This window comes from Crinia signifera, chromosome 7 (genome assembly GCF_055691185.1).
Source record: "Crinia signifera chromosome 7, ASM5569118v1, whole genome shotgun sequence".
Lineage (NCBI taxonomy): Eukaryota > Metazoa > Chordata > Amphibia > Anura > Myobatrachidae > Crinia > Crinia signifera.
This window is the reverse complement of record NC_139223.1, coordinates 35,630,983-35,658,125: the sequence shown is the minus strand read 5'-3', so window position 1 is coordinate 35,658,125 and position 27,143 is coordinate 35,630,983. Positions and strand designations below refer to the sequence as shown.

At 48.2% G+C, this 27,143-nt stretch overlaps 3 protein-coding genes across 4 annotated transcripts in view; 2 read left to right on the top strand and 1 right to left on the bottom strand.

Moving 5' to 3' along the window:
• The window catches only part of DRC3 (dynein regulatory complex subunit 3), a 43,971-nt gene extending 37,398 nt beyond the window's left edge, over positions 1 to 6,573 (top strand). The window contains exons 10-14 of the mRNA XM_083152801.1: positions 1,195 to 1,326; positions 1,410 to 1,480; positions 1,847 to 1,970; positions 3,604 to 3,735; positions 6,153 to 6,573. Of these exons, the coding sequence (XP_083008927.1) occupies positions 1,195 to 1,326; positions 1,410 to 1,480; positions 1,847 to 1,970; positions 3,604 to 3,735; positions 6,153 to 6,263 (570 nt within the window). The 3' untranslated portion in view covers positions 6,264 to 6,573. The remainder of the gene's footprint in view (positions 1 to 1,194; positions 1,327 to 1,409; positions 1,481 to 1,846; positions 1,971 to 3,603; positions 3,736 to 6,152) is intronic.
• ATPAF2 (ATP synthase mitochondrial F1 complex assembly factor 2) lies at positions 6,490 to 12,816 on the bottom strand. 2 transcript variants are annotated; one of them, XM_083152799.1, is made up of 9 exons: positions 12,731 to 12,816; positions 10,276 to 10,426; positions 9,983 to 10,027; positions 9,401 to 9,546; positions 8,923 to 9,020; positions 8,149 to 8,229; positions 7,813 to 7,925; positions 7,548 to 7,663; positions 6,490 to 7,044 (listed from the first exon to the last, which is right to left on the bottom strand). In XM_083152799.1, the coding sequence occupies exons 2-9, from the start codon at positions 10,394 to 10,396 to the stop codon at positions 6,907 to 6,909; spliced, it is 858 nt and encodes a 285-aa protein (XP_083008925.1). In that variant the 5' UTR covers positions 10,397 to 10,426; positions 12,731 to 12,816; the 3' UTR covers positions 6,490 to 6,906. The 2 variants fall into 2 exon arrangements, with proteins under 2 accessions (XP_083008925.1, XP_083008924.1); XM_083152798.1 differs by having other exon boundaries at positions 12,654 to 12,799.
• An 84-nt stretch (positions 12,817 to 12,900) lies between these two features.
• Positions 12,901 to 26,336, top strand: GID4 (GID complex subunit 4 homolog). Its single transcript, XM_083152800.1, has 6 exons — positions 12,901 to 13,215; positions 17,547 to 17,606; positions 19,277 to 19,384; positions 19,566 to 19,667; positions 20,528 to 20,658; positions 22,781 to 26,336. The coding sequence occupies exons 1-6, from the start codon at positions 13,039 to 13,041 to the stop codon at positions 22,842 to 22,844; spliced, it is 642 nt and encodes a 213-aa protein (XP_083008926.1). The 5' UTR covers positions 12,901 to 13,038; the 3' UTR covers positions 22,845 to 26,336.
• Positions 26,337 to 27,143: the final 807 nt, after the last annotated feature.

Below are 27,143 nucleotides of genomic sequence, written 5' to 3'. Positions count from 1 at the left end.
TCCACCTGACAGGGCTTCCCTGACGTCATTCCTGACACAGTGAGGTCAAATGGTCCTCATTTACATTCGTTTTTGGCGCAATTTTTGTCTTTATAACCAGGGAAAACTGTATGCTCTGTTCCCCTGATGACAACTGGCTTGAGCCCAGTTGAAACGGCTGTCGGGACAGCCATTGTTGCTATTTAACTGCACATGGGATAAACTTCTTATTTTCTTCAACTGCAATTCGCCTGAGTGCTGGTCTTCATCCTTCTTTTGGGGGGGTAAGTGTACTGCATTTCTACAATATAGACCTGGCACCGGCAAGCTACCATATCTGTGGAGTGCCGTCCTGCAAACCAACTCTTCTATATATATATATATATATAGTGTTCACTCTAGGAGTGACACTGGGCAGGGCGCTGGGGGGCGGACCGGGCACGCCGACGTCCCAGCTGGGGGCGTGCCCAGGCCGCCGATGTCATGAAGGGGCAGCACAGTGGATTTGGAGGGGCCAGGCCCGCCCTCTTTGATGACAATGGCGGCCCAAGCACGCCTCTTTCATGACGGCAGCGGACCCGGCCGCCACAGTCATCAAAGGGGGCGGGCCCGGCCGCCACAGTCATCAAAGGGGGCGGGCCTGGCCCCTCCAAATCCACTGTGCTGCCGGGGAAGCGCCAGGCATCGCCGTCAACGGCGACGCTGGGCTTCCCCGTGAGGCTGTTTTAGCGGGGTGCTGCGAGACGGGCAGGGCGCATTTTGCCCTTTAAAAATCGGGCAGGGCGCAGCGCCCCGCTAAAACAGCCTAGCGGTAACACTATATATGCATGCTGTAATGCCGCACTGCACGGGACTTGACTCCGTCTGGTTCAATAAATCATCAGGCTGTAGCCATATCACCTAGCAAAGTATGTTAGGTTCGGGCATACGTTGTTACACCATGGAGGTATGACTGCTGTCACATGTGCAGTTCATTTCCACAGACACAAGATAGCAGTCATCTTCTCTGTTCCTGTGGACACCATTATTACACATTTCTGAGCCAGTTTAGCTATCCTCTCATAAAGGGGCACAAATGACAAATAAGTGACACAAACCAAACTTCCAGAAAGGAGTACATTCAACGTCTGCTTTCACAGTAACATTTTGTTGTACGAACAAGTGTTCTGAACACAAATGGCCCATGTTATTGTGACACAATATCCATCTCCGTAGCTGCTGTATGAGCTCACCCAAATCACGGACCAGCAGGATGTAGATGAGAAATCCTTGCAGTACGTTCAGGACGTCACAAAGCTGATGGATGACTTGTTAACCCTGGAGCTGCAGCTGGTGGATCAGCTTGAGGTGAGTGAAGACAGGGCAGCACCTGATGACCATAAGATTTGACCCTCCACCCGATAATAACCTGTCTCTTCTCCCTCGCACAGGACATCATTAAGGATTACGAGAGGAACATCGCCGAGTTAGTTTCCACATTCCTGGAAACTGTCCAGGGCCTATATCCTTTACAGCGAGGCTGACCCAACGACTTACTTTCATTGTCACTGTATTCACTGCTTTGTAACAGCAGAAGCAACCATTTTGTAGACCGAACCATTGTTTATGGGAGACCGCCCACTAATTCTCTAGCAACCAGTGAACTCACTGAGGTATTATAACGTAATGGTTCCTAGTGAATTGATAGGGCGCATACTCCTGACTGGGTTCCGCCCACATAAAAGCTGCTTATGGATGTGTAGGTTATGGACAAGCCTCAGATACAGGGAATGCCTATAAGGAGATGGTTCTCCTTCACTTGATCTTCAGGTATGGTCAGGGACCTTACTTCTATTCTGTCAGATAATGCCTTAACCCCTCTGTGCACAATGGCTCAGATCAGAGACCTGGAGAACCAACACCATGAGAAGTTCCTGGAGGTTTCCATGAATGTGTTGGAGAGAGTGCTCAAAGGGGAGATGGATGAAGAAATGACAGACGACCTTCGAGTGGTAAACAGATTGGGTCTTCCTCTAGCTCTAACGTTCATTACGGCACTGCTTAACCCTTTGAGTGCCAAGTGAATTTGTCCAAATAGGTGTGGAAATTGCCAAGCCAACATTTTTATTCATCATAATGACCGGTAATGTTACCTTATATAGGAAGTATTTTTTTTTTCTCTCAACATTTGTTATTTGAATTTATATAACAAATAATCAGATTCTGGGCCAGATGTATCAAGCTTCACAAAGTGATAAAATGGAGAGTGATAAACAGCCAGCCAATCAGCTCCTACCTGTCATGTTACCGGCTGGGTTTGAAAAATAACAGGTAAGAGCTGATTGGCTTGTTGTTTATCACTCCTCACTTTATCACTTTGGGAAGCTTGATAGATCTGGCCCTAAGCCTATCATTTTCTAGGATGCAACTGGGCAACAAGATTTTTATTTTTTTTGTAAATTTTCTAAATTTTCCCCTAAGGAGGGTATTCGATGTGTGCAGGTATTTCCGACAGGTGGAAAGATTGGCACACACCTATTCAATGCAGCTGCGGACTGGTGAAAAAACAGCCCCAAATTCGAAAATTTAGCCCCCTGTTTTGCCAATGCAGCTTCACTTTTTTAAAAGTCGAATCAGCATCGGCAAAAAACTGCCGTTCAAGTGTTGAATTTCGCAGCCGTTTTTTTTAACCAATCCGTGATCTATGCGACTGTAGGCCTCGTCACATTGCGCAGAGCCACACTGCCGGGGAAGGGAGAAGCCGGGCAGCATCTGAGCACACGCTCAGACACTGCACATGCACAGTCCAGTACCGAAATCCTGTGATTGGAAACTCCAATCCCGGGATTGAAATCCCGGCGTTTTAGGGGCCAAATCCCGGGATCCCGCCGATCCCGGGATTGGCCACCCTATTTGCGACAGTAAGAGAAATCATTCAATGGTCGGCGACCACCGAATGTTTTCTCCTGCGGCAGCAGCATGCGAGGGGATAGGTCTTCGGATTTTGGCAAGCACTCGCAGTGGCGTAACTAAAGGGCTGCAGCCCCCGCGGTGGCGGGGAGGCGCCGGGGGTCTGCGGGCGCTGTTGTTTCTTCGCCAGCTCCCCACTGCTTGTGGGTGCAGCGGGGAAGCTGGCAGAGGGGTCCGTGCGGCGCGAGGGGTACCTGTGGTCAGGGACTCGGGAGATCCTGGAGGTCCCTGCGGCGCTGATTATGAGTTGCCGGGGTCCCTGCAGCGAAGTGGAAATACTACACTACCGCCGTGCGGCGGCGCGGGAAGCGCTTCTAACTTTGAAAACACTGGCCGCGGCCGCACACTGATTGGCTGAGATTCAGCCAATCAGCATGCGCCCAGTGTTTTCAGAGTCAGAAGTGCTTCCCGCACCGCCGAACGGCGATAGCGCAGTATTTCCACTTCGCTGCAGGGACCCCGGCAACTCATAATCAGCGCCGCAGGGACCTCCAGGCTCTCCCGAGTCCCTGACCACAGGTACCCCCGCACCGCACTGACCCCCCTGCCAGCTCCCCGGGTGAGGGGGGGGGGTCTTGTCTTTTAACAGGGGGGGGGGGGGCGACGATACCGCCCTCGGCAGGTAGACTATAATGTTTAATCTAAACATGTGATTACTTTATACCATCTTTTCAGCTCTTTGTAGACAAAGACACACTCGTTAATGCCGTCAGCGCCTCCCATGACATACACCTGCTGAAAATTGATAACCGGGAAGATGAACTTGTCACCAAAATCAACAACTGGGCCACAAACCTTGTACAGAAGGTGAGATCCAGAATCAGAACTATCTGTAATATGGGAATTTAAAGACAATTATTTTTGAGGGTGTTTTATATGCAAAAGTAGGTCTGTATCCGTTTTTAAAGCGGTAATCATTTACAAGGCAAAACCTAATTGGTTTGGTCTTCAAAAATGATTATGGCTGCTTTAATATAGGGCAATTCTTAGACCCTATTACATTTACCCCATTATGTCCAAAACAGAGCTAATCCCAATTCCTCCCCTCATGGTTGACATCACATGGTCCTCAGTTCCCAAGCCTGCTGCTGCTTTGTGGTCATCTTTACATATTTTGGTTCACTCGCAAAGGCAAATTCCTTTTCAAAATGGACAAAACCAGGGGCCTTATTCTGGTCTGTGCGGACGGAGCCGAATATGCGGGCAGGACCGTGCGTCCTAAACCCCGCCTTTCGTAGGGATCGCTCACTCCGTCCGAATGCGGTAAGAAGCTGTCCGTACGGACCGCAAGTGTATTTCTCATGAATATACCTCCTCCATCTTTCGATGGTCGCAGACCATCGAATGCAGGACCGAATGGTCAGGCAGCTCCCGCAACCTCAGACCACACGGGCATTTCTCTGTGCAAAAGCAGGGATCTGGGCGGGCAGCTGACATCCGGCAATGTCATATGTCCGCCCCCTACACGTGCGTCACGACCGCATTACCATACGTACGCCCAGCGTTTTCATGGGAACGCCCATGAAACGCAGGGTGTAAACATATGGTAATGAGCCCAAACAGCCTTTCACGCCCCTCTCCACCCCCTGTTCGTAGTGTACACATTTCATGCGGAATTTGGACGTGCGTCCCGTTCGCACATGCGCAGAGACGCCTCTGCACATGCGCACACTAAACATCGGCGGACCGACCGCACGCGGACATTACCGCACCAACCAGAATAAGGGCCCATGTGCACTGCAGGTAGGGGGGGGGGGGGGGAGCAGATGTAACTTGTGCAGAGAGAATTAGATCTGGGTGGGGATTTACTTCAAAGTGAGACCTATATTGCAGTGTAAAAATAAAACAGCCAGTACTTACCCTGCACAGCAACAAAATAACTCAATCAAATCTAACTGTCTCTGCACGTTACATCTGCCCCACCTGTAGTGCACATGGTTTTGTCCATTTGTGAAGGAATTTGCCTTTGTGAGTGAACCAGAATAAGGGCCCTAGTCCCTTGGAACATTAATATAATTTACACCTTAATGAGGGGTACACACCAGGACCATATGGCCCAAAACGAGTCAATTTAGATACAATCTCGACCGATTGTATGTAAATTGGCCATGTTTTGGGCCATTTCGCTGTCATTTGATGCGATCCCGATCTGATGCGCGGCACCGCGGGTCGGTCTTTTCGGAGATCCTACCTGCTGCAGGTAGGATCTCAGAACCGACCATTGCAGTGGGTGGGGGTCGTGATCGGATCGTGATCACATCAGCGGCATTTTCGCGGCGGGGCGGTGGCGCCGTCAGCTCGTGAGCGGGTTGTACATTCCTGTGACGACCCGCTCACGAGCACCATCGTCCTGGTGTGCACCGGGCATAAGGCCCATACACACTGGGCGACTTTGAGCTGAAAATTGCTCAAAACACCCAGTTTGAGCGGCTTTCAGCTCAAAGCCGCCCAGTGTGTATGCCCCAGCGATGAGCGCTTTTGTGCACTCCTGCATCATCACTGGGAAAGCCGCTCATCTGCTGGTAATACCAGATGAGCGGCTTTGAGGACGGCTTTGCATAGCGCTGCGCTATGCAAAGCCGTCCTCTCCCCACTGGCGGCGCCGGGCAGGGGGAAAGCTCTCAGCATGAATGCACTGAGAAGCTTTCCCCCCAGCTATGATACAGATTATCGCTGTCCATACACGCTGGGCATAGTCGCCCAGTGTATGGACCTTTAGACACAATGACAGAATAGGCCTTGTTCTCAGTCATTATCATCTCAATTACTTCTCCATCCTTCTGCTATCTGGCCATCCTCTCGCCCATCTTTCTTCTCTACAAGCCATTGTAAACACACTGGGAAATGTGCTGTGCTAGTTTGCTCAGCACACATCGATGTGTCAGCACTGTGAACTGAACTATCGGTCCAGCGATGAACTAGATTTGTCCAGCATGCTGGATATTAATCGCCGGGCAATAGCGGCGTATTGGGCCGCGCCCTACACACGGAGCATCTAACTAGATAACTTAGAAACTGTCCTGAAATCTCCCCATGTGTAGGACCCATTACCGTTACTTGGCCTAGCAAGACTCATCCACCAACTATCAATGGTCTCAATCACTCTCTGAAAACCCATCTCTAAAGTAATATCCTGATGATATCCTGAGGTGTAGCTCCGGTAAGCATTCTGGTTGCAACAGAAATGTTTTTCCTGTTAAGCATATTAATTAATTCCTGGGCAGGTTCAGAGAGAGGAACTGCAGAGGAATCGCAAGCGAGTCGCCGAGATCAACACCTACATTGATCATTTGCGGGATGAGCTGGACAACCTTGATGTCCATGAGCAGATGTGAGACTCTCACTGCCCAACCGAAAAGGTTCTTACAGCAGACTGACCTGCAGCTAGATAACCTTAACCTGGTCAGTTCTAGGATCATTAAACAAGTTTTCCACGTTGGGGTGGTTGGGGATGCAGACTTCCAGTCTTCTCCAATGCTAGAACCTCAATGGTGAACCTCCTATGTTCCCCCGATGGTTGCACAAGGTAGCCATGGCCCAATATGAATAGAAAACCTCATAACCCATTTACTTTTTATTTATTTTTTACTCGTTTCTTCTCACATATTTTCCATAATTAAATAAAGTTGATATTTTTGTTACATTTGGACCCATTTTGACTTAATACCTTAAAAAAAAAAATTCTGTGGTATTTTTTTTAAAAGAGCAGTCTCCTATGAGGCAGCCATTTTGTGTTCACAATATTAATAAGCACACAGAACAACAAGTCACCACAGAAACAGTGTCATGTATGTGACAAAATGGCCGCCTCCCTCAGTAAAGATTCCTTTTTTTTTTTGAGAGAGAGTTTTAATCACTCTGTTTAAAAGTCCTTTTAAGCCATATCACCAAAACCGGCTTATAGGTGCGACAGCCGACGTCAGTCTGTATTTCATGCTAAAGGTCTCCGTCCAGAGCATTATATCCAGGGATCCGGCATCAGTCCTGTAAGAGCTTGTGTTTAGCAGATGAAGTTGAGCAGCAGAAGTGAACGAACAAAGTGCCGGCGGCAGCCCGGGCACGTAACTCCTCAAGATCGTAACTGTGAGCCCATTCCACATTCCCCCAGTGTTGGATCTGTACCATGCCACCACATCATAAAACATAGAGACCATGGTTAATAGAATGCAAACAATGGCGGCTCCCACAACATTATAACCATGGTGGCAGCGTTAGATTTGCAAGGCAATGGGAAAGTCTTACCTATTCAACAATAGAATGGTTCTCAATAAAATATTCTATATGTAGCTATACAAGTGGGGCGGTGCACTCAGAGTGGTGCTGTGCTTTGCTGGCAGCCATGATGAATATTAAGCACCTCAGTGACCTCACTCTGATAAGTAAACTGCTGGCAGGTGTACCAGGGTGGGGAGCCAAAACATAGCAGGTAAGCAATGCTTCAAATGACTTGTGGGTCTCTTCAGAACCGTACACAAATTGGGAGCAGTTACATTCACATTATGGAGTTAGGTACGACTGAGTCACAGGTAGACGCATATTGCTATGAAGCCTGCACAGTGCTAGAAACCACAAAGCAAATAAGCTTTCCTACAACAGACCTGTGCGCAACTCTGCCTTACCTGAAACTCCTCCTCCAAGCGGGAGAGAAACACCGCCCTCTCTACCGTCAGGGCCCGGTCTAGGAGAGCCATAGTGAGCACCAGCGATTTCAGCTGAGCAATGATAAACTCAATGCCTGGGAAACAGAGATAACCACAGAACGGTTATAAGGTGGCACTGCTGGGTTGGACGGGTGACAACGCTGTCCTGAAAGCACGGTGACACCAAGTAGCTCTACCCAGCATCCATAGTCCATAACATATGCCCTGGATATAGCTCACCCACCTATTAGTGCCCAGAAGTTGTAGGATGCAAAGTGGCGATGAAAAACCTCTTTGGTCTCCTCCGGAATTACAGGACCCATGATACTGGTGGAAGAGCCAATCACAACATTGTACCTGGAATCAGCAAAGGGAACATAGAGTATGGTTCTAAGCTGCCACAGATACACCTGACTATTACATACAGACATAACATTTGTACAGGATCTCAGTTATAAGTAGGAGGATGCATTTCATCTAAATACAGCAACAGCTGCACATTAATATCAGTTACGCAAACAATGACCAAACTTAGAACAAAAACAATAAAAATGAATGTAAAGCAAATCCTAGTTCTCACCAGTTTTCTGCCCAGTTCAAAATAGGATCCCATTCCTTTTTCTGCAGCTCTACCAGCCTCGGTGGATCCTCCACTCTGTAGCTGGAAAATAGATGGACATGTGTCCAGGTCAGGAGACTAGTAGAGTGAATAAAGAGTAAATAAGTTAGGATATGTGTGGACTATGCAGTGGGGATGTGATAGGATAGGAACAGTATATGAAGGTTGTGTGGATGGTTCCAGAATGTGATAAGCTGCCTGAAGAGGTGAGTATTCAGGGAACACTTGAAGATTTGGAGACTAGAGAGACTTATGGTGCGTGGGAGGGGATTCCATAGAGTGTGCTCAGCTCAAACAAAGTCCTGCAGTCATTAGTGGGTAGCACATTGCTGTAGTTTGGTTTATGGCCTTGTGTGTAAATAAAAGTATTGAATAAGTGATGTGTTTATGAGGCCAGGTCTGCAAGTGACAGGGGCAATGACATGTGAGTAGAGGTAGTAGGAAGCCACAGACAGCGTTATATAGTGGAAGCAGCAGGGTCCTCAGCAGCACAGAATAGATCAGATGAGTGGTGTATCAGTGAGGATGGGGCTGCATGTGACAGCAGCAGTGACATGATGTGGGGAGAGGAATGGAGCCAGCAGGATCTCACAGACAGAGTATGTCGGAGGCTCAATGTAGTGATATTGTGGTGCCAGGCACACCTCTATATGCAGTAGTATGGCATTCTCTTTTTGTATTCTATCTGCCCAGCTTCCCACCTCTTCAGTATGGGATTGTGTGCAAATAATTTACCAGATGGTGTCAGTTTCCAGAAACTTCAATGAGGACATAATAAGCTGCTCTTTCGTCTTTTGTGCTGGGTTATCCAGGGCTGTGTTACACAGTGTGGTCTGCAGAGAGAAGGATGGGATCATACATTATAATATATTACATTTATTTATTGCAGTTTATTCATTGACATGGTGCCATATACAGAACTGTGCTGTAACCCATAACAACAGATGACAGAAGTCACAGAGCAATGAATGCAAAAGTCTGTATTTCACATTTGAAAACTGGAGGTACTTGTTGGTATCTTAGCCAGCTCTGATTCCATAATTATTTTACATTCTAGCATTTGTCAGGCTCTTATAGGTGCCCCTGTCCCAACATCTGTCTGACACATAACCCAGAAGTAAGTGTAAAAGCAGAATGCTAAGTCTCTCATATATAGTGATACATACAGCCCGTATGACATTGGTGCTGCCTAGACACAGCAATGTATTCGTACCAGGTGCATTGTGAAGAACTTGATAGTGTTCCTCTGGGAGTCCCACTCAGTGGCCACAGCAACGGCAAGGGCCTCATTTGGGACTGTAAACAATTTTCCCTGTGGAGTCTTCAACTTCTTGCGATCCAGGGTAATTTCAAATCCACCTAAAGACAAAACATCCACTTATTCCCGTAACGGTCTCTCAGTCGTATGGACTTCCAATCCATACAATCATGTAATCCTACTATGAATTGGGTGGCCATTCCCGGGATGTGGTCCTAAAATTGCCAGGATTTAAATCCCGGGATTGGAGTTAGTAATCCCAGGAATTCGTGAATAGAACTGGGCATGCGCAGTTTAATGCCAGGCAGCATATGAGCACCCGTTTAGATTCTGTCCGGCTGTGCCCGACCCCAGTGTGCAGCTCGGCGCAGCGTGACATGGTCAGAGGTCACGCTATGCAGGCCGCACCATGCTCACTGCCAGCGGCACCAGGCACCCCTGCCACCTGTCCTGTTTCCACAGCAGCTGGAGAGGCACAGGCTGGCCAGGCCGGCTATACAGCATATATCATAATGCAGAATATGTGGAGTCCCTCACCTTCACCATGGCAGATGTTGACGTCTGTGTAGAACTTCTTTCTTTCTACAACAATAAAACACAGAAATGTAGGATTATTCAGTAAGGTTTTATGACACACGAATGACCAAACTTATGCTTGTCGTAGAGTCTGATTCTGACCTGCTCGCTGGGCTTGAGTGCTCGGAGCCCACGTGAGCAGGTTAACTCCGCCCCGCTGAAGTCTCCTCCACCCCCCCCCCCAGAGAAAATCAAATAAATAGAAAATAACATGTTACTTATCAGACAAGGAGCGTGCCACTGTCTGTACTGACCAGTAGGGGGCGCATAGAAGCGTTTCTGTGAGAAAGTGGTGCTGGCCAAACACCCTCCACGACACAGACTTCGGCCCAAAGCCACTTGCCACGCAGAGATCTTACGAAGACTTTGCATCATCCTATCACGATGCTGGTAATCATCAGGGAACTACAAAAAAAATTAAGAAAAGGAGTAATTAAAAATAATCTTTGGTGGTCACAGAATGTTTTGTATGGGTTAAAAGATATACTCACTATGCAAACTGTTTAATTTAGACTTTGTTTTTGCATGTTTTATGCTGTCAGACTTAAAGCAGTTTCATTGGTATACCCTCTAAGCCAGGCATGTCCAAACTATGGCCCTCCAGCTGTTGTGAAACTACAAGTCCCATCATGCCTTGCCATAGTTTTGCTATTAGGGAATGCTAACACTATGGCAAGGCATGCTGGGATGTGTAGTTTCACAACAGCTGGAGGACCACTGGTTTGGACATGCCTGCTCTAAGCAGTGGATTCTAGAGGTCAGGTCCCACAGCATTAAAAAAAAAAAAAAACACAGAAAGACATATCCACGTTTTCCTAAATGGACAACACTATACATATACAAATATGAAGCAATGTCTTATCATAGACTACAGATATGCCCTCATACATCTATGCTGCAGCTGCACCAAGCAGCTCCTCGCAAAGCACCAGGTAACAAGAGACTATGCTAGCGCTAGGCGCCTTTCTGCTGACAATGCGCCTTAGTCACAACAAGGATACACGAGGGGATTGTGCTTATTAATTCCACATGCAACACTTCTATATCTGTGTGCGACCCGGTCTACAAGGTAAATTTACTAAAATGTCTAAAAATGAAAGAAGTTGATAATACCCATAGCAACCAATCCAATTCTGTCTATCTACTTTCCTAGGACGCAATAGAGAAATGATATACAGAATCAGTTGCTATAAGCAACATCACCTCTGTTCACTTTAGAAGCTTTAGTATATATACCGCTCTAAAACTGCATATGAAGTGTTACAATGCAGCTATTGCCGTTATTTTACATGTCAAGGTTTGTTTAGCTTCATATACAGACTCCGTGGCTGATTTAGCTTTGTTAGCAAAGCAAAAAAGCAGACAAATGAGCAAAATCATGTTGCACCGCAGGTGGGGCTGATGTAGAATGTAGTTAGGTTTTGGGGGGGGGGGGGGGGGTTATATTTTTTTGTTCAGGGAAGATACTGGCTGCTTTATTTTTACACTGCAATTTAGATATCACTTTGAACACACCCCACCCAAATCTAACTCTCTCTGCACATGTTACATCTGCCCCACCTGCAGTGCCACATAGTTTGCCCAATTGTGATTTTTTTGCTTTGCTAGCAAATCTGAGTCAAGCCTTCTGTCATACACAGATCTACAAGTGTCACATAGCAAATTAATCAGTACAGTCTCTTGCTCCTAGTCGCATCAACCCGTCAGCTCACTCATGTCTGACATCTCCTGCTGCACGGGATATGTATGATGTACGTAGGCTAGTCATATATGGATACATCTATACTAAAGTAAATGTATGAGGCGTCAGCACTTGAGATTCATTGATCATGACAATTACTTTATCGCCTCATTCTCTCTGTACTCCAGATGCGTCCACATACAACTAGCTTCTTTGGGGGTTGTTCTGGTTGACCCCCTTGCACCGCGGGTTCACACACAATACATGTGAATGGATGTTGTACATAAACATCCATTCGCAGGCCAGGCGGAGCCTCCCACATCTTTCAATGGTCGCCGACCATCAAAATATGTGGTACATGCACGCATATATAAAGTGACTCTCAGGTCACTTATATATGCGTGCACACCCTGCGTCTGCACATGCGCAGAAATGCGTCCGCACATGTGCAGACGCACACCATCGGACCCCTAGCAAGCGAAGGAGTCTGAACGAAGGGACCTAAATAAGGTATTTTGTGTGTTAAACAGCCCATCTTGACGTGCAGTAACTTGGAACCATAGTGCATCTTTTTGTGTCATATTCACAGCACTATGCAAACAAGATGAACAGACCTTCCTGATTAAAATTATATGTGGAATGCCTATATTCTGTTTGCACGGCTGTTTCAGCATATGAAATGTTATGTTACAGCTAAGGTAGCATGCTGATTGCAGATATGGTTGCAGTCACACACTGAATATTGACATGCAACATATCATTTTAATCAGCAAGGTCTGCTTGTGCTGAAATCTAAATGGCAGTGTAAAAATAAAGTAGCTAGCATTTACCCTTCACAGAAATAAAACATAACCCACCCAAATCTAACGCTCTGTTCCACCCCCTCCCCATGTGCTGCTGCCCAGATACAACACAACATGCAAGTGACTGCAGGGAAGCCTCTCTGGGTACCTGGGTTTATAAGGGACGTCACACTATAGCTATGACCAGATGCTGCTACCAAGCATTATCCTGCAGTGCAGCCTGACCTGCTCACACCATGGGCGCAGCCATCTTGGTGACCCTGGAGTGTTCTTCTACGTCACTTCCGCTCTCGGGGAGCTCACCAATCACATGCTGAATCCGCCGGCAGCAGCTGGTACCCTTAGGACTACATCTCCCGACGGCCCCGGCGTCAGTTCCAGCCAATCAGTAGCTCCTCTGGCATTAGGGCGGGCCGCGGCTGTACCAATCGCCGCGCTCGCTGCTGGAGAGGCCCAGGCGCTCGGGCCGGGAGCGGAGAAGCCGCCGAGCCCTGCGGGACGTGTGGAGCCCAGCGGGGGGCCCGGCCCTGGACATGCCTGTCCGCACTGAGGCCAGCAACACGGCCTCCAGCTCCTCGTCCCTCATTCCGCCGCCTCCCATCAACACCCAGCAGCCCGGGGTCGCCACCACCCTGCTGTACAGCGGTTCCAAGTTCCGGGGCCACCAGAAGAGCAAAGGCAACTCGTACGATGTGGAGGTGGTGCTACAGGTGCGGGTCCCGGGGGTCGCGGGGGGGCTGAGGGGAATGTGCGCCCGGAAAGTGTAAGGAATAGGGTGAGCTCCTTTCGGTCGGCGGTTAGTCTGCTGTGGGCTTTGGCGTATAGGGTGGACAGATCTGTTAGGGGGTATCTGGGCTGCCTGGGGAAGATGTACTAAGCCTTGGAGAGAGATAAAGTACCAGCCAACCAGCTGCTAGCTGTCACTTCTCAAACTCAGCCTGCACCATGGCAGCTAGGAGATGATCGGATGCTACTTTATCTCTCCCTACGTTATCTTCATTCAGGGCTTAGTACATCTGCCCCAGTAAATTGCCAGTACTAAGGAGCACTCTGTGTTTAGGGGTGTGATGGGTCACGGTGTGCAGTGCGGGAGATGATGGGCACTCTGGGGTTAGGGGTGTGATGGGTCACGGCGTGCAGTGTGGGAGATGATGGGCTCTCTGGGGTTAGGGGTGTGATGGGTCACGCAGTGCGGGAGATGATGGGCACTTTGGGGTTAGGGGTGTGATGGGTCACGGTGTGCAGTGCGGGAGATGATGGGCACTCTGGGGTTAGGGGTGTGATGGGTCACGGTGTGCAGTGCGGGAGATGATGGGCACTCTGGGGGTTAGGGGTGTGATGGGTCACGGTGTGCAGTGCTGGAGATGATGGGCACTCTGGGGTTAGGGGTGTGATGGGTCACGGCGTGCAGTGCTGGAGATGATGGGCACTCTGGGGTTAGGGGTGTGATGGGTCACGGCGTGCAGTGCGGGAGATGATGGGCACTCTCGGGTTAGGGGTGTGATGGGTCACGGCGTGCAGTGCGGGAGATGATGGGCACTCTGGGGTTAGGGGTGTGATGGGTCATGGCGTGCAGTGCGGGAGATGATGGGCACTCTGGGGTTAGGGGTGTGATGGGTCACGGCGTGCAGTGCGGGAGATGATGGGCACTCTGGGGTTAGGGGTGTGATGGGTCACGGCGTGCAGTGCTGGAGATGATGGGCACTCTGGGGTTAGGGGTGTGATGGGTCACGGCGTGCAGTGCGGGAGATGATGGGCACTCTCGGGTTAGGGGTGTGATGGGTCACGGCGTGCAGTGCGGGAGATGATGGGCACTCTGGGGTTAGGGGTGTGATGGGTCATGGCGTGCAGTGCGGGAGATGATGGGCACTCTGGGGTTAGGGGTGTGATGGGTCACGGCGTGCAGTGTGGGAGATGATGGGCACTCTGGGGTTAGGGGTGTGATGGGTCACGGCGTGCAGTGTGGGAGATGATGGGCACTCTGGGGTTAGGGGTGTGATGGGTCACGCAGTGCGGGAGATGATGGGCACTCTCGGGTTAGGGGTGTGATGGGTCACGGTGTGCGGGAGATGATGGGCACTCTGGGGTTAGGGTTGTGATGGGTCACGGTGTGCAGTGCGGGAGATGATGGGCACTCTGGGGTTAGGGGTGTGATGGGTCACGGTGTGCAGTGCGGGAGATGATGGGCACTCTGGGGTTAGGGGTGTGATGGGTCACGGCGTGCAGTGTGGGAGATGATGGGCACTCTGGGGTTAGGGGTGTGATGGGTCACGGCGTGCAGTGTGGGAGATGATGGGCACTCTGGGGTTAGGGGTGTGATGGGTCACGGCGTGCAGTGTGGGAGATGATGGGCACTCTGGGGTTAGGGGTGTGATGGGTCACGGCGTGCAGTGTGGGAGATGATGGGCTCTCTGGGGTTAGGGGTGTGATGGGTCACGCAGTGCGGGAGATGATGGGCACTCTCTGGGGTTAGGGGTGCGATGGGTCACGGTGTGCAGTGCGGGAGATGATGGGCACTCTGGGGTTAGGGTGTGATGGGTCACGGTGTGCAGTGCGGGAGATGATGGGCACTCTCTGGGGTTAGGGGTGCGATGGGTCACGGTGTGCAGTGCGGGAGATGATGGGCACTCTGGGGTTAGGGTGTGATGGGTCACGGTGTGCAGTGCGGGAGATGATGGGCACTCTCGGGTTAGGGGTGTGATGGGTCACGGTGTGCAGTGCGGGAGATGATGGGCACTCTGGGGTTAGGGGTGTGATGGGTCACGGCGTGCAGTGCGGGAGATGATGGGCACTCTGGGGTTAGGGGTGTGATGGGTCACGGCGTGCAGTGTGGGAGATGATGGGCACTCTGGGGTTAGGGGTGTGATGGGTCACGGCGTGCAGTGTGGGAGATGATGGGCTCTCTGGGGTTAGGGGTGTGATGGGTCACGCAGTGCGGGAGATGATGGGCACTCTCTGGGGTTAGGGGTGCGATGGGTCACGGTGTGCAGTGCGGGAGATGATGGGCACTCTGGGGTTAGGGTGTGATGGGTCACGGTGTGCAGTGCGGGAGATGATGGGCACTCTCTGGGGTTAGGGGTGCGATGGGTCACGGTGTGCAGTGCGGGAGATGATGGGCACTCTGGGGTTAGGGTGTGATGGGTCACGGTGTGCAGTGCGGGAGATGATGGGCACTCTGGGGTTAGGGGTGTGATGGGTCACGGTGTGCAGTGTGGGAGATGATGGGCACTCTGGGGTTAGGGGTGTGATGGGTCACGGCGTGCAGTGCGGGAGATGATGGGCACTCTGGGGTTAGGGGTGCGATGGGTCACGGTGTGCAGTGCGGGAGATGATGGGCACTCTGGGGTTAGGGGTGTGATGGGTCACGGCGTGCAGTGCGGGAGATGATGGGCACTCTGGGGTTAGGGGTGTGATGGGTCACGGTGTGCGGGAGATGATGGGCACTCTGGGGTTAGGGGTGTGATGGGTCACGGTGTACAGTGCATGATAGAATTATATAGCCATTGAATTATTTAGATTTCATGCAGAAAGACCCACTATGTATATTGGGGACACAATAAGTTACAGGTTATAGAATTACTGTCGGTTCCATGCTCAGTGAGGTCTGTTCTCCTATTTGAATTTATTTAGGATTAAATGAACCGTTTTGTTTGGGACGTCAGCCACTCTGGCCATACATTGAGTAAATGACATCTGGTCAGTCTGTGATGGATTTGGATAATTTGGGCTCCGATACCCAGAGATGCACCTAAAAGTCTTGAATCCCAAAATAAGTACCTGCTCCCTCTTAGGCATGTGACACACATGGAGTCTTCATAATTCCTTATCCTATATGTCTAGTCTTTGCTCAAACACCCCCCACCCCCCCCCAAATTACCTTCACAGAGACCACAATTAAATTAATGTTGATTTTTATTTGGCAAGACAGCGGGATGACCCCACTTTATGAGTCTATTGGGTGTACATTAATACAAGGAGAGATTTCCTGTAGTGTGTGAGGCTTGTAAGGATGCTCCTGTCCTTATGTGAACCCTCTGCTGCTGCCGCTGTCTGCTGTCCTCACAATGAACTCTGCAAGCGGTGGTCTAGATTGAGCGGAAGACCATTCTGATTTCAGCGTTGTGACCCCCTGATCCCATATATCTTTCCTAGTGTCTGTCCACCCTCTTCTGTGCATTATGCCTGGCATTGCATAGAATTGGTAGCTCATGTGCCAGATCGCACCATGCATTGTCATTAACGCACATGCCTTTGTTCCCTATGGCCGCCGCTACAATCAGCAGCCGTGTACGTGATGATATAAATGTGTCTCCTCCTGATGCTGCTGCTGACTGGTAATACAACATTTGCAGTGAGTCACTGGCTGATGATTCCCTGAGCTGATGGCTTCTGCTTATTCACCAGTCCTGGATTCCCAAATGATGCGTCACCTGGCTTCTCGCCCCCTGACTGCGACTTACTAGGGAGCAGTGATGTTTACTTCCTTTTATCCTTGAAGATGTTCATTGCACATCAGAGATCATCCCCTCTAGTTGTGCCTTAGTCATTTACACTATTTGCTGGTATACTGTTCATTTTGTGTTTGTATTGGTCCTATTCTGACCAATACATATACAACATGTGCGGCTACTTTTATTTATATAGCGCACACATATTCCGCAGCGCTTTACAGAGAATATTTGAACATTCACATCAGTCCCTGCCCCAGTGGAGCTTACAATCTATATTCCCTACCACATGTACACGCACACACAGACATTCTAGGGTTAATTTTGTTGGGAGCCAATTGTCCTACCAGTATATTTTTGGCTTTTGGGAGGAAACCGGAGTACCCGGAGGAATCCCACGCAAGCACGGGGAGAATATACAAACTCAGCACGTTTAGGACCATGGTGGGAATGGAACCCATGACCTCAGCGCTGTGACGCAGTATATAAGGTGGCAGATGCACGTTGCTGTCCATTCAGTCCAATTTTATTTGTAACTCGTACTCTTCGCCTATAATTAATACTTATTTAACTTGTTTTAATCTACTATTTAGCACGTGGACATGGAGAATGCCTATCTGTGTGGATACTTGAAGATTAAAGGCCTTACTGAGGTAAGCAGCTGTGTGTGTGTGTGAGAGAGAGAGACGCAGGCCATAGCTTGGTCTTCAAATCGTATACAACAATGGTTCCCAAACATATCCTCAAGGCACCCTAATGGTCCAGCTTTTATGGATGTCCATGCTTGAGCTCATATAACTTATTTATGGTCTTAGTCTGTTTGATTTAACTATCTGTGCACAAGCATGGATGGAACGCGGTCAGTGCACCGGCTTTCAGTAGAACAACCTGACAGCCATCGGAAGACCGGTGCAGGAACTGCGAGTGTGAGGATGCCGATGGCGAAATTCAGCCAATTGGCATCCCAATTGGTGAGTGTGTGGGGAGCAGTAGCGTGTGGCCGAGGAAAGTTTAGGATTAGGCACTAGTGTCGGGGGGGGGGGGGGGTGTCTTATGTTGCAGGGAGGGGAAGGTTAGGGTAGGGTTAGACTGCAGGGAGGGGAAGGTTAGGGTAGGGTTAGACTGCGGGGAGGGGAAGGCTAGGGTTAGGCTGCGGGGAGGGGAAGGTTAGGGTTAGGCTGCGGGGAGGGGAAGGTTAGGGTTAGGCTGCGGGGAGGGGAAGGTTAGGGTAGGGTTAGACTGCGGGGAGGGGAAGGCTAGGGTTAGGCTGCGGGGAGGGGAAGGTTAGGGTTAGGCTGCGGGGAGGGGAAGGTTAGGGTTAGGCTGCGGGGAGGGGAAGGTTAGGGTTCGGCTGCGGGGAGGAGAAGGTTAGGGTTCGGCTGCGGGGAGGAGAAGGTTAGGGTTCGGCTGCGGGGAGGGGAAGGTTAGGGTTCGGCTGCGGGGAGGGGAAGGTTAGGGTTCGGCTGCGGGGAGGGGAAGGTTAGGGTTAGGCTGCGGGGAGGGGAAGGTTAGGGTAGGGTTAGGCTGCGGGGAGGGGAAGGTTCGGGTGCAGGGGGGGAAGGGTAGGGTTAGGGTGCAGGGAGGGGAAGGTTAGGGTTAGGCTGCGGGGAGGGGAAGGTTAGGGTTAGGCTGCGGGGAGGGGAAGGTTAGGGTAGGGTTAGGCTGCGGGGAGGGGAAGGTTCGGGTGCAGGGGGGGAAGGGTAGGGTTAGGGTGCAGGGAGGGGAAGGTTAGGGTTAGGCTGCGGGGAGGGGAAGGTTATGGTTAGGCTGCGGGGAGGGGAAGGTTAGGGTAGGGTTAGACTGCAGGGAGGGGAAGGTTCGGGTGCAGGGGGGGGAAGGTTAGGGTGCAGGGAGGGCAAGGTTAGGGTGCAGGGAGGGGAAGGTGAGGGGAAGGTTAGGGTTAGGCTGCGGGGAGGGGAAGGTTAGGGTTTGTTTTAGGCACTTAGAAGGTGGGTTAGGCAGCTAGGTACAGTGGTTAGGCACTAGCAGGGAGGGTTAGGGTCAAGCATCCATGTTGGGGGTGTTAGGCTGCTAGAATGGGGGGGTCAGGGTAGGGGGTGGGTAATACAGGCGTCTGTATTTCTTAAAGCCTGGACTGCACAGGAACCTTGAGAACAGGCATCAGGAACCGCTGGCATACGAACATTTGCATAATACACAAGTGCAATAGGTTTCCTGTGTAGTAAACACTAAATGAGATATAAGGCGGTTTCATGCCTTCCAAATCTGTAACAAACCGCTGTGCCCAGGTGTAGTAGCATATACCAATTTGCACGTCTCTAATAGACCAGGGTGACTTACTGCGTAACTGCTGTTTCTCCAGGAATACCCGACCCTCACCACCTTCTTTGAAGGAGAAATAATTAGTAGAAAACACCCTTTCCTAACGAGAAAATGGGACGCGGATGAGGATGTGGATCGCAAGCACTGGGTAAGTTCCCGCTGGCTCCAGGCTCTCAGAGGGCAGAACAGATTTGCGGCTCATACGAAAGTCTCATTACTGTAAAGTGCAACGGAATTTGCTGCACTATGTAAAATAAATACATTTTCCTTAGTGTAAAGGAATAACCATAATAGAACGACTGCACAACAACCCTCTTGTCTCTCAACAGGGGAAGTTCCAGGCTTTCTATCAGTATGCAAAAACCTTTAATTCTGATGACTTTGTCTTTGATGAACTGAAAGTTGGAGACTATGTCTTCATGCGATGGAAGGTATGTGTTTTTTTTTTATTTCTTTTTACAGTAAATGGAGCGGTATATCTTTACCTAATTTCTAGGGACTGGTTAAAATGAGAAGTATTTCCAATTCCCCTATAATGTGATTTCTCCTGCCTCCTCCTGTGTCTCTTGTACTGCCTCCCCCACCCTTTCATATGATCTATTCTCCCCCCCCCCCCCCCCCCCTGTATAGTCCTACCTCAACGCCCCCTCCATTGTTCTTTCTGCCTCCCCCTCTATTTGTCCCTTACCTTGTATTTAAGAAAGTGGTAGAGGAGGGGATGTGCCAGCTGGTACGGGTCATTACCACCGGAGCAACCTGCTCACAGCTTGTTAATCCACCTGGAAAAGCACTGGGCGGACCAGCAGTCTGTCTGCTTTGCCACTAGCGTAGAATGCCTTGCGTACTGCCTCGCAAGTGCTTCATAAATGAGTCTCTCAATGATATTATTAGGTCCCGTGCAGTACGTCCTGGCTGCAGAGTAAAGCTGGATTGCCACGGCAGATGTACACAGGGCCTGACTCAAGTTTGGTAACTAAAAAAAAAAGCTGCACTGCAGGTGGGGCAGATGTAACATGTGCAGAGAGAGTTACATTTGGGTGGGCTTTGTTCAAACTGAAATCTAAATTGCTGTGTAAAAATAATTCAGCCAGTATTTACCCTGCACAGAAACAATCTAACCCACCCAAATCTCTCCGCACATGTTACATCTGCCCCACCTGCAGTTGTGTTTTTTTTTTTTTTCTGCATTGCTTACAAAGCTGAATTAGGCCCACAGTTAACGAGCCGGAGAAGTTTGATGTTTGTTTGATCCCTGCTGTCTTACTGAGGTTTTGGTCTGTGTCCACCACAGGAGCAGTTCTTGGTGCCCGATCATACAATCAAAGACATCAGCGGCGCTTCCTTTGCTGGCTTCTACTACATTTGCTTCCAGAAGTCCGCAGCATCGATAGAGGGTTACTACTACCATCGGAGCTCGGAGTGGTGAGGTTCCAGTGGGCAGCGGGGCAGGAATTGCAGTGTGTGGGCAGACAAATTGCGCAAACAATTGATAAACATAAGCTCATCAATTTAAAAATTCAATTCAGCAGTTTTTCCATTGGCCACCAAGTGCATCGTTCCTTTTGATCCCCCCTTAGCAGAGCAATCCTATGGGCTGCGTAGAAATCGGACACCATGCACAAAATATACAATGCCTGTGTTTTAAAGTAACGCTTAAGTAATAAGACATTTGCTTCCATTGGCGGCTCCACGGGTGGGGCAGAAGCGCAGTCACAACAACTGGTAGTTAGTCCTGGCTGACGATATTTGGGGGGAGAGCCCAGAGCGTGCAGCTCACATATATGAATTTTGGACTGTGCCGCAGCCAACATTATTTGTTGAGAAAAAACAGAATTGGTTGAATCGGTTTATAAATGACGATCGCAGTAGTAGAGCCCTTTATTTTGGCTGTGCTAAAAGATGCAGAAGGCGTGTACAGAAGTAATTTCTTTTGTAACGCCCAGGATGGATGATTTTTGCAGCTGTCAGGTCCAATGATGCTGCAGCACAAGACACCAATGTTGGCCTCAGCATGATTCAAAAACTGGGCAGTCCTCTGTGCGCGGCTAAAACGCTCCAGCATGTCAGTTGTGCTGCAGCTTAGAGGGCAAAGTCGCAGAACAAGATCTGCCATGTGCAGCAACTGCTCATGTACAGCTCGCACGCCATCAGAAATGTACAGAGAACATTGGGGCTGTGTCCTTCTTTAAACCTTTCCCTTTTGACACCAGTAGAAAAAAAAGTGTCTGGTTTTCAACCGGCTAAAACCTGGCTTACACTTGGGGACTGTGTCACTTATGGATGCTGCCTTATCGGCAGCATGACCAGCACTGGGGGAGGTTTTATGGAGGCTGAGCCTTTTAAGTGTCTGAGAGCTTTCAACAGCTGCAGGGTGGGTATTTTTTACACTTACATCCGATAAGATTCTGTCAGGGAAAGTCCAGCCTGATGTGATTGCATCTGATGCAGTTAATCGTACTGTATATATGCGTATATCCGTTTAGGAATCAGAAAAAAAAAAAATGTCAAGAAATCAGTTGGAGGCTATAGATACTGAAGGCATGCAATCAGTGGCAGTCTTTACTTTGTTGTTAATACATTTTGTAACATAACACTTGAAGCTCTAATGGTGTGTACACACGTTAGATGTGCCTTAAGATCCTATCCACAATCCGATCAGATAGGATCGTGGATAGGATCTTAAGGCACATCCGATTTGCATCCTATCTTGACTATATAGTGCAGATCTGCACTATATAGACAAGGCAGCCAAGACTTTCTGGCTTCCGATACGTGAACGCGCATCGGGATCGCATCGGGATCGCAAGGGTTAAAACCCTTGCGATCTGCATCCGATGCCGATCCGATGTTGACTATATCGTCAACATCGGAAAGGAAATCGGACCGTGTGTACACAGCATAAGTGTGACTGGCCATCTACTGGGCTTATTGAGATATTATTGCAGTGGTTCTCCTCTTGAAATTTCAAGTATCATCAACATGTCGTCATTTTTGGTGGGTTAAGGTTTGTGCAAGCAAGTGGGATAATTGCTGAACCCAGCAAAATAGATAGTCTCGCCTCAGCATAGAAATCCGCAAAACCGGTTTGTGATACTTGAGGACTTTTGCTGTGTACACACAGGGGCGATAGGGGCTGAAATCGCTGGAAATATGGTCGCAGGCGACCATATTGCCAGTGATGGGAGTGTGCCCCGGCGATAAATCGCCAGGTGCCCGCTTCCATTTTTAGCCCGCTTATGATCGCTGGTCGCAGGAGCTTGAGGGGGGGGGGGGGGGTGTAACCTTTTGAGTGCCAGCGCTGTGGGAGATCATCAAAATATCCGCTGAAAATGCCAGCGTCACAGCGACTGTTCTTATAGTATAAATAAAGACAAATACAGGCAAGTCCATTCATTGAAGTTATATTTTGTGTATCTGACAGCAACATTGGCACTCAAAGAGTTAAAAAAATAATAATAATTAAAAAAATAAAAAAAATTAAAAGAAAAAGAAAAAAAAAACTTTTTTTTTTTTTAACCTTTTGTTTTTCCTCCCAAATGCGCAGGTATCAGTCATTAAATTTGACTCACGTTCCCGAACACAGTGCGCCCATCTACGAGTTCCGGTGACAGGACTTATGGCGGAGCTGTCGGCACCGGAATCTGCCGTTCTCTTCCGTCAGAGAGACTCTAAGAAGAATGTAAGAGTGTTCAAGCAATGACCCACGAACCAGCGTCCGCTCTGTACTCTGTTTTTATTTTATTTTTGGCCGGGTTTTCTCGTTTCTCTTGTTTTTTTTTTTTTTTTCCTGCTTTAAATAATGCTACACCTTTTTATTACCGAACGCAAGCCAAGAACTGGATTCCTTGCTTTTTCGAGTACATCAGATGTTTCCTTTTGGCCCGAGGTTGGAACAGACATTTATAACGGAACTCGCAAACCGCGTCCTCTATGAACGTGGCGAATAAGAGGATGAGACTTTTGTATGTTGGCTGCTCAGATCGACCCTTCCCTAGTTAGGCATGTTCCGTGGTATCTGCAGATCTTAGACGGGTTACACACTCCCATCAGCTGGAGGATCTATCCCCCCCCTCATACTCCTTTTTGTCCCATAGTCTGCAATCCTTACCCAGATTTAGAATAAGTTCGTTTTGGGGTCCACTTTAACAGGGTCCTAATGTCAACAGGAAACATACAATACATTTATCCGTTTTCACATTGAAAATGGCAAATGTCAGATTTTTTTTTTTTATATCTATAAATATATATATTATAAATACACATATATTTAATCAAAATATAAATCTATGGAAGCCTCATGCGACCAGAGTTGAAGAAAATAGTTTGAAAGCCTATTTATCCAGGGTATATAAATGCAGTGTGTCCCCCCCACCCCTCCCTCTTCAGTATAATTCATTTAAAGTATATCCTGCTTTTGCAAGTGGGGATAGAACCCTGGAACGGAACAGTGCCATCGTGTGGCAGATTGTGGTAGTGTGGTGCACATTTTTTTTTCCCCCAGTAAGAGTGAGAGAGACTATTACACAAGTGACTAATTACAATGAGCTATGTTTTGAACTTATATCTGCAACGTTTCATGGATTAAAATGCGTCAGGCTTTTTAAGACTTCAGACATTCTCCTGCAGCCCTGATTTGCAACAGACTCTTAAATAATACATTTATTTTCCTTTTCAAAGCTGCAAATGCCAAAATTCTGAGTGAGGAATGTGTCACAGCTCTCGCCGTTACTCTGCCACAGTGATTTGCAACACAGTGCTAGCCGGTTGCTTGGATATTTTGTTTTACTTGCAAAGATAACATGGTATGAATAGGAAATTTGACTTGTTTCGTTGAGTCGCAGATTCAGCGGATGATAGTGACTACACACCATGGGGTTGGGGGGGGGGGCACAGAATCAACCCACTTGCCACTTTGTGCGACGGTACCCTGCAATGCATTGTGTTCCTGTGGAATCTGGACTTCAGTAATCCCTTGGATTTTTTATTTTAGGTGTTAATGTCCCACTTTCATGATCGCATCCAACATGATCTCTTGCGAAAGATACTAACCTCCAGTGAGCTTTTATTACACTTTTCAAGACTCTAACCTTACACCACAGGGGGTCTTAAACACATTCTCAATCGCAGATAAAAGAAGCCCCAAATCTTTAAAGTGGCCACCCGTGCCGATTCTGTTTGCTGATGGTAGTTCACTCATTGGACCCCGGTACAGCGGTCTGCGCTCAACACAAGTGGGTTGTCAGAAGGGAGTTACTATTGGCTCCAACCTGTTTTCAAAATCTTCTGGAGGTTGATCACTTTGGGGGGAAATTCAATTGTCAGTGTAGGTTTACTCCGTAGCTAATTATTCAAGCTGTACTTTTGAATAGCTATTCAATTAATTAATCCTTTTCACCATGTAATAGAACATCTGTAAATGTGCAGACTGTAATGGGGTTTTTCTGTCTGTTTAGTGCACAATGTTCATTGCGGCTCCTGAGGCACAGAGGAAAGTCATCCCTCTAAAGGATTTGTGTGCAGGCTACCTGGAGACAATTGAATTGGGGAGTGAAATGAATTGGCTACGGGGTAAACCCAGCGCTAATTGCCATGGTTACCTGCCTTGGGTGCCTAACAGCCTTATCAGTCTGTGTGGCCAGCATCAAGATGAATGGGGCTATTTCACTTTCGCTAAAATCTTTGTTCCTCTACTGCAAGCATGTCCAAACTGTGGCCCTCCAGCTGTTGTGAAACTGCACATCCCAGCATGCCTTGCCATAGTTTTAGCATTCCATAATTGCAAAGCTGTGGCAAGGCATGATGGGACTTGTAGTTTCACAACAGCTGGAGGGCCATAGTTTGGACATGCCTGGTGTACTGTATCGAACACTCGCCCTACACTCACTATCCGCTTAACTACCAGCCCCTAACTTACGCTTTTGTTTTCACGCACATCAAAAAAAAAATTAAATCTGTTTTTAAAAATATATATATAGGTTCCTACATTAAATATCTGGTTTTGCTTACAGCATATACATTTAGATTTTTACTAAAAGTGGATTTAGAATTTGCACATAAAATCAAGTCGCTTCACATTGAAAGAGAACCAACATAAAGTATTGGTAACAATCACAATTCTATAGATGTATGTTTTTCAGGAAGCTTTTGTAACGAAGTTCGTTATGGCCTTAAGCAATTGAGTTGGAATTTGCACAGGTGGGTTCTAATGAGGCATGCCCCATGTAGAGTGCAGGCGTCGGCCATCTTGGCTGCTATGCTTGTATCATCCAGGAGAAATTAATGTTGGTTCAGTTCTGTAGCTTGATGCTTTAACATTTTTAGTTTGACACACATTTGAATGTGTATACATTTTAATTCTATATTACAGGATTTCTTACTTGCTTTAGGCTGCTATGTCCAGGTGTTCATTATTGCCGGAGAACACTTGAAGGCAAACTGTAGATTTTGGGGATTGAAGAAGAAGCATCCACCACAGGTTCACAGAGCCTGAGTCTCGATGCATTGAATTGGGTGTTCTGAAAGTCGAGTGGCAGTGTAGAACACACTGGCGCTGCCCTTTAGAAAACTGTGAGCTTACTGTAGCCTGGGTTGCAGCAGGTTTTAATGAATTAAGTTAGAGGCCGGTGGCGGAGCAATCCTACACAGGCGATACGTTCATTTGGTTAGTTACCGAGAAGTATGCAATGCAGCATGTTTCTGCAAGCACACAGTAATACACAGTATTACTTCATACTTGCACCCGAGAAGTGTTGGGGGGAAGGGGGTGGGGGTTCTCTTTGATTTTTTTTGTTTATATTCAACGCTGCAATCCAAAATAAGGTCAAGCACTCGGTGTTTGCACTTGCTTATAACAGGAATTTGCTGTCGCTACTGCTAGGGTTATTGGAGGTAAGAGAAAAAAAGGTTTGTCAAACAAATGCCACCGTTTTGCTGCCGAGAGAGCCGGTCTCGGTTCATTCGGGCTGCAAAGCCGTTGGGGTTTATTGCCAAGCCGGCTGCACCACGATAATGTGTGGCGGTGTAAGAAATTTTAGGGAGTCACTGGGAGTTAAATGTCGGGTTTGGCAAACAGTCCTAATAAAAAGTCACTTCAAACTGCAGTTTTGTCTCTTATTGCAAACAAATGCACAGGTTTTAATTGATTATTGTAAATTTGACCGCAAACAATACAAGTGTGATAAAGATGTGTTTGACCAATGTTTTTGTCGGGGCAATTCAATTGCGGACTATCTTTTTTTTGCAGTAAAATTGAACTGCTGTTATATGATAAATACGGGATTACCCCAATGTATTTTGTATATGACTAAGGTTAATGGAGAAGACTTTTAAAGGTGAGTCTGTTTGCATTGCAGAATTTTTTTTTTTTTCTTCAATAGGGTCTCCTAGCACAATATTGCCTTTGGTGTGGGATTTATAATGTGTAATCATGATACTATGGGGTCGATCCTATTAACCCTGATGTGTGCGGATGATTTGCTGAGTGCGAATTATCACAACCCCGGGCGCACTTTATGGCTGGCCAAATTCGCTGAAAAGTGCTCGCAGCTCCATAGGGGTGCAAGCAAATATCAGTGAATTCAGCCCTTCGTAGGGTGCGAGTTATGGTTAAGGGTATCACAGTGCAGCCATCTTCTCTGGGCCTCAATGCCTTGTGTGGGCCCATGTCTGCAAGGTTACAGCAGCAGGCTGCTGCTGTAACCTTGCAGACGTGGGCCCACACAAGGCATTGAGGCCCAGAGAAGATGGCTGCACCGTGATACCCTGACGTTGTGAGAATATTCCTCAAAGAATCGACTCCTGAAAGAAAAAGGAACAAAAATATACGGAGGGAAAAGAATCCCAGTGAAGAAGCTGTTATTTTAATCTGTGTTAGAAATAAAATACAGAGATCGAAACCATCACCCTCC

Bases quoted from the DNA above. Each gene is read 5' to 3' on its own strand.
- ATPAF2 (XM_083152799.1), bottom strand. From the start codon at position 10,396: ATGATGCAAAGTCTTCGTAAGATCTCTGCGTGGCAAGTGGCTTTGGGC. The intron at 9,547-9,982 runs GTGAGGGACTCC...TTTTGTCTTTAG, and splicing joins CAACATCTGCCATGGTGAAG to GTGGATTTGAAATTACCCTG. The intron at 7,926-8,148 runs GTGAGAACTAGG...TGCTGATTCCAG, and splicing joins TTGAACTGGGCAGAAAACTG to GTACAATGTTGTGATTGGCT.
- GID4 (XM_083152800.1), top strand. From the start codon at position 13,039: ATGCCTGTCCGCACTGAGGCCAGCAACACGGCCTCCAGCTCCTCGTCC. The intron at 13,216-17,546 runs GTGCGGGTCCCG...TCTACTATTTAG, and splicing joins ATGTGGAGGTGGTGCTACAG to CACGTGGACATGGAGAATGC. The intron at 19,385-19,565 runs GTAAGTTCCCGC...GTCTCTCAACAG, and splicing joins ATGTGGATCGCAAGCACTGG to GGGAAGTTCCAGGCTTTCTA.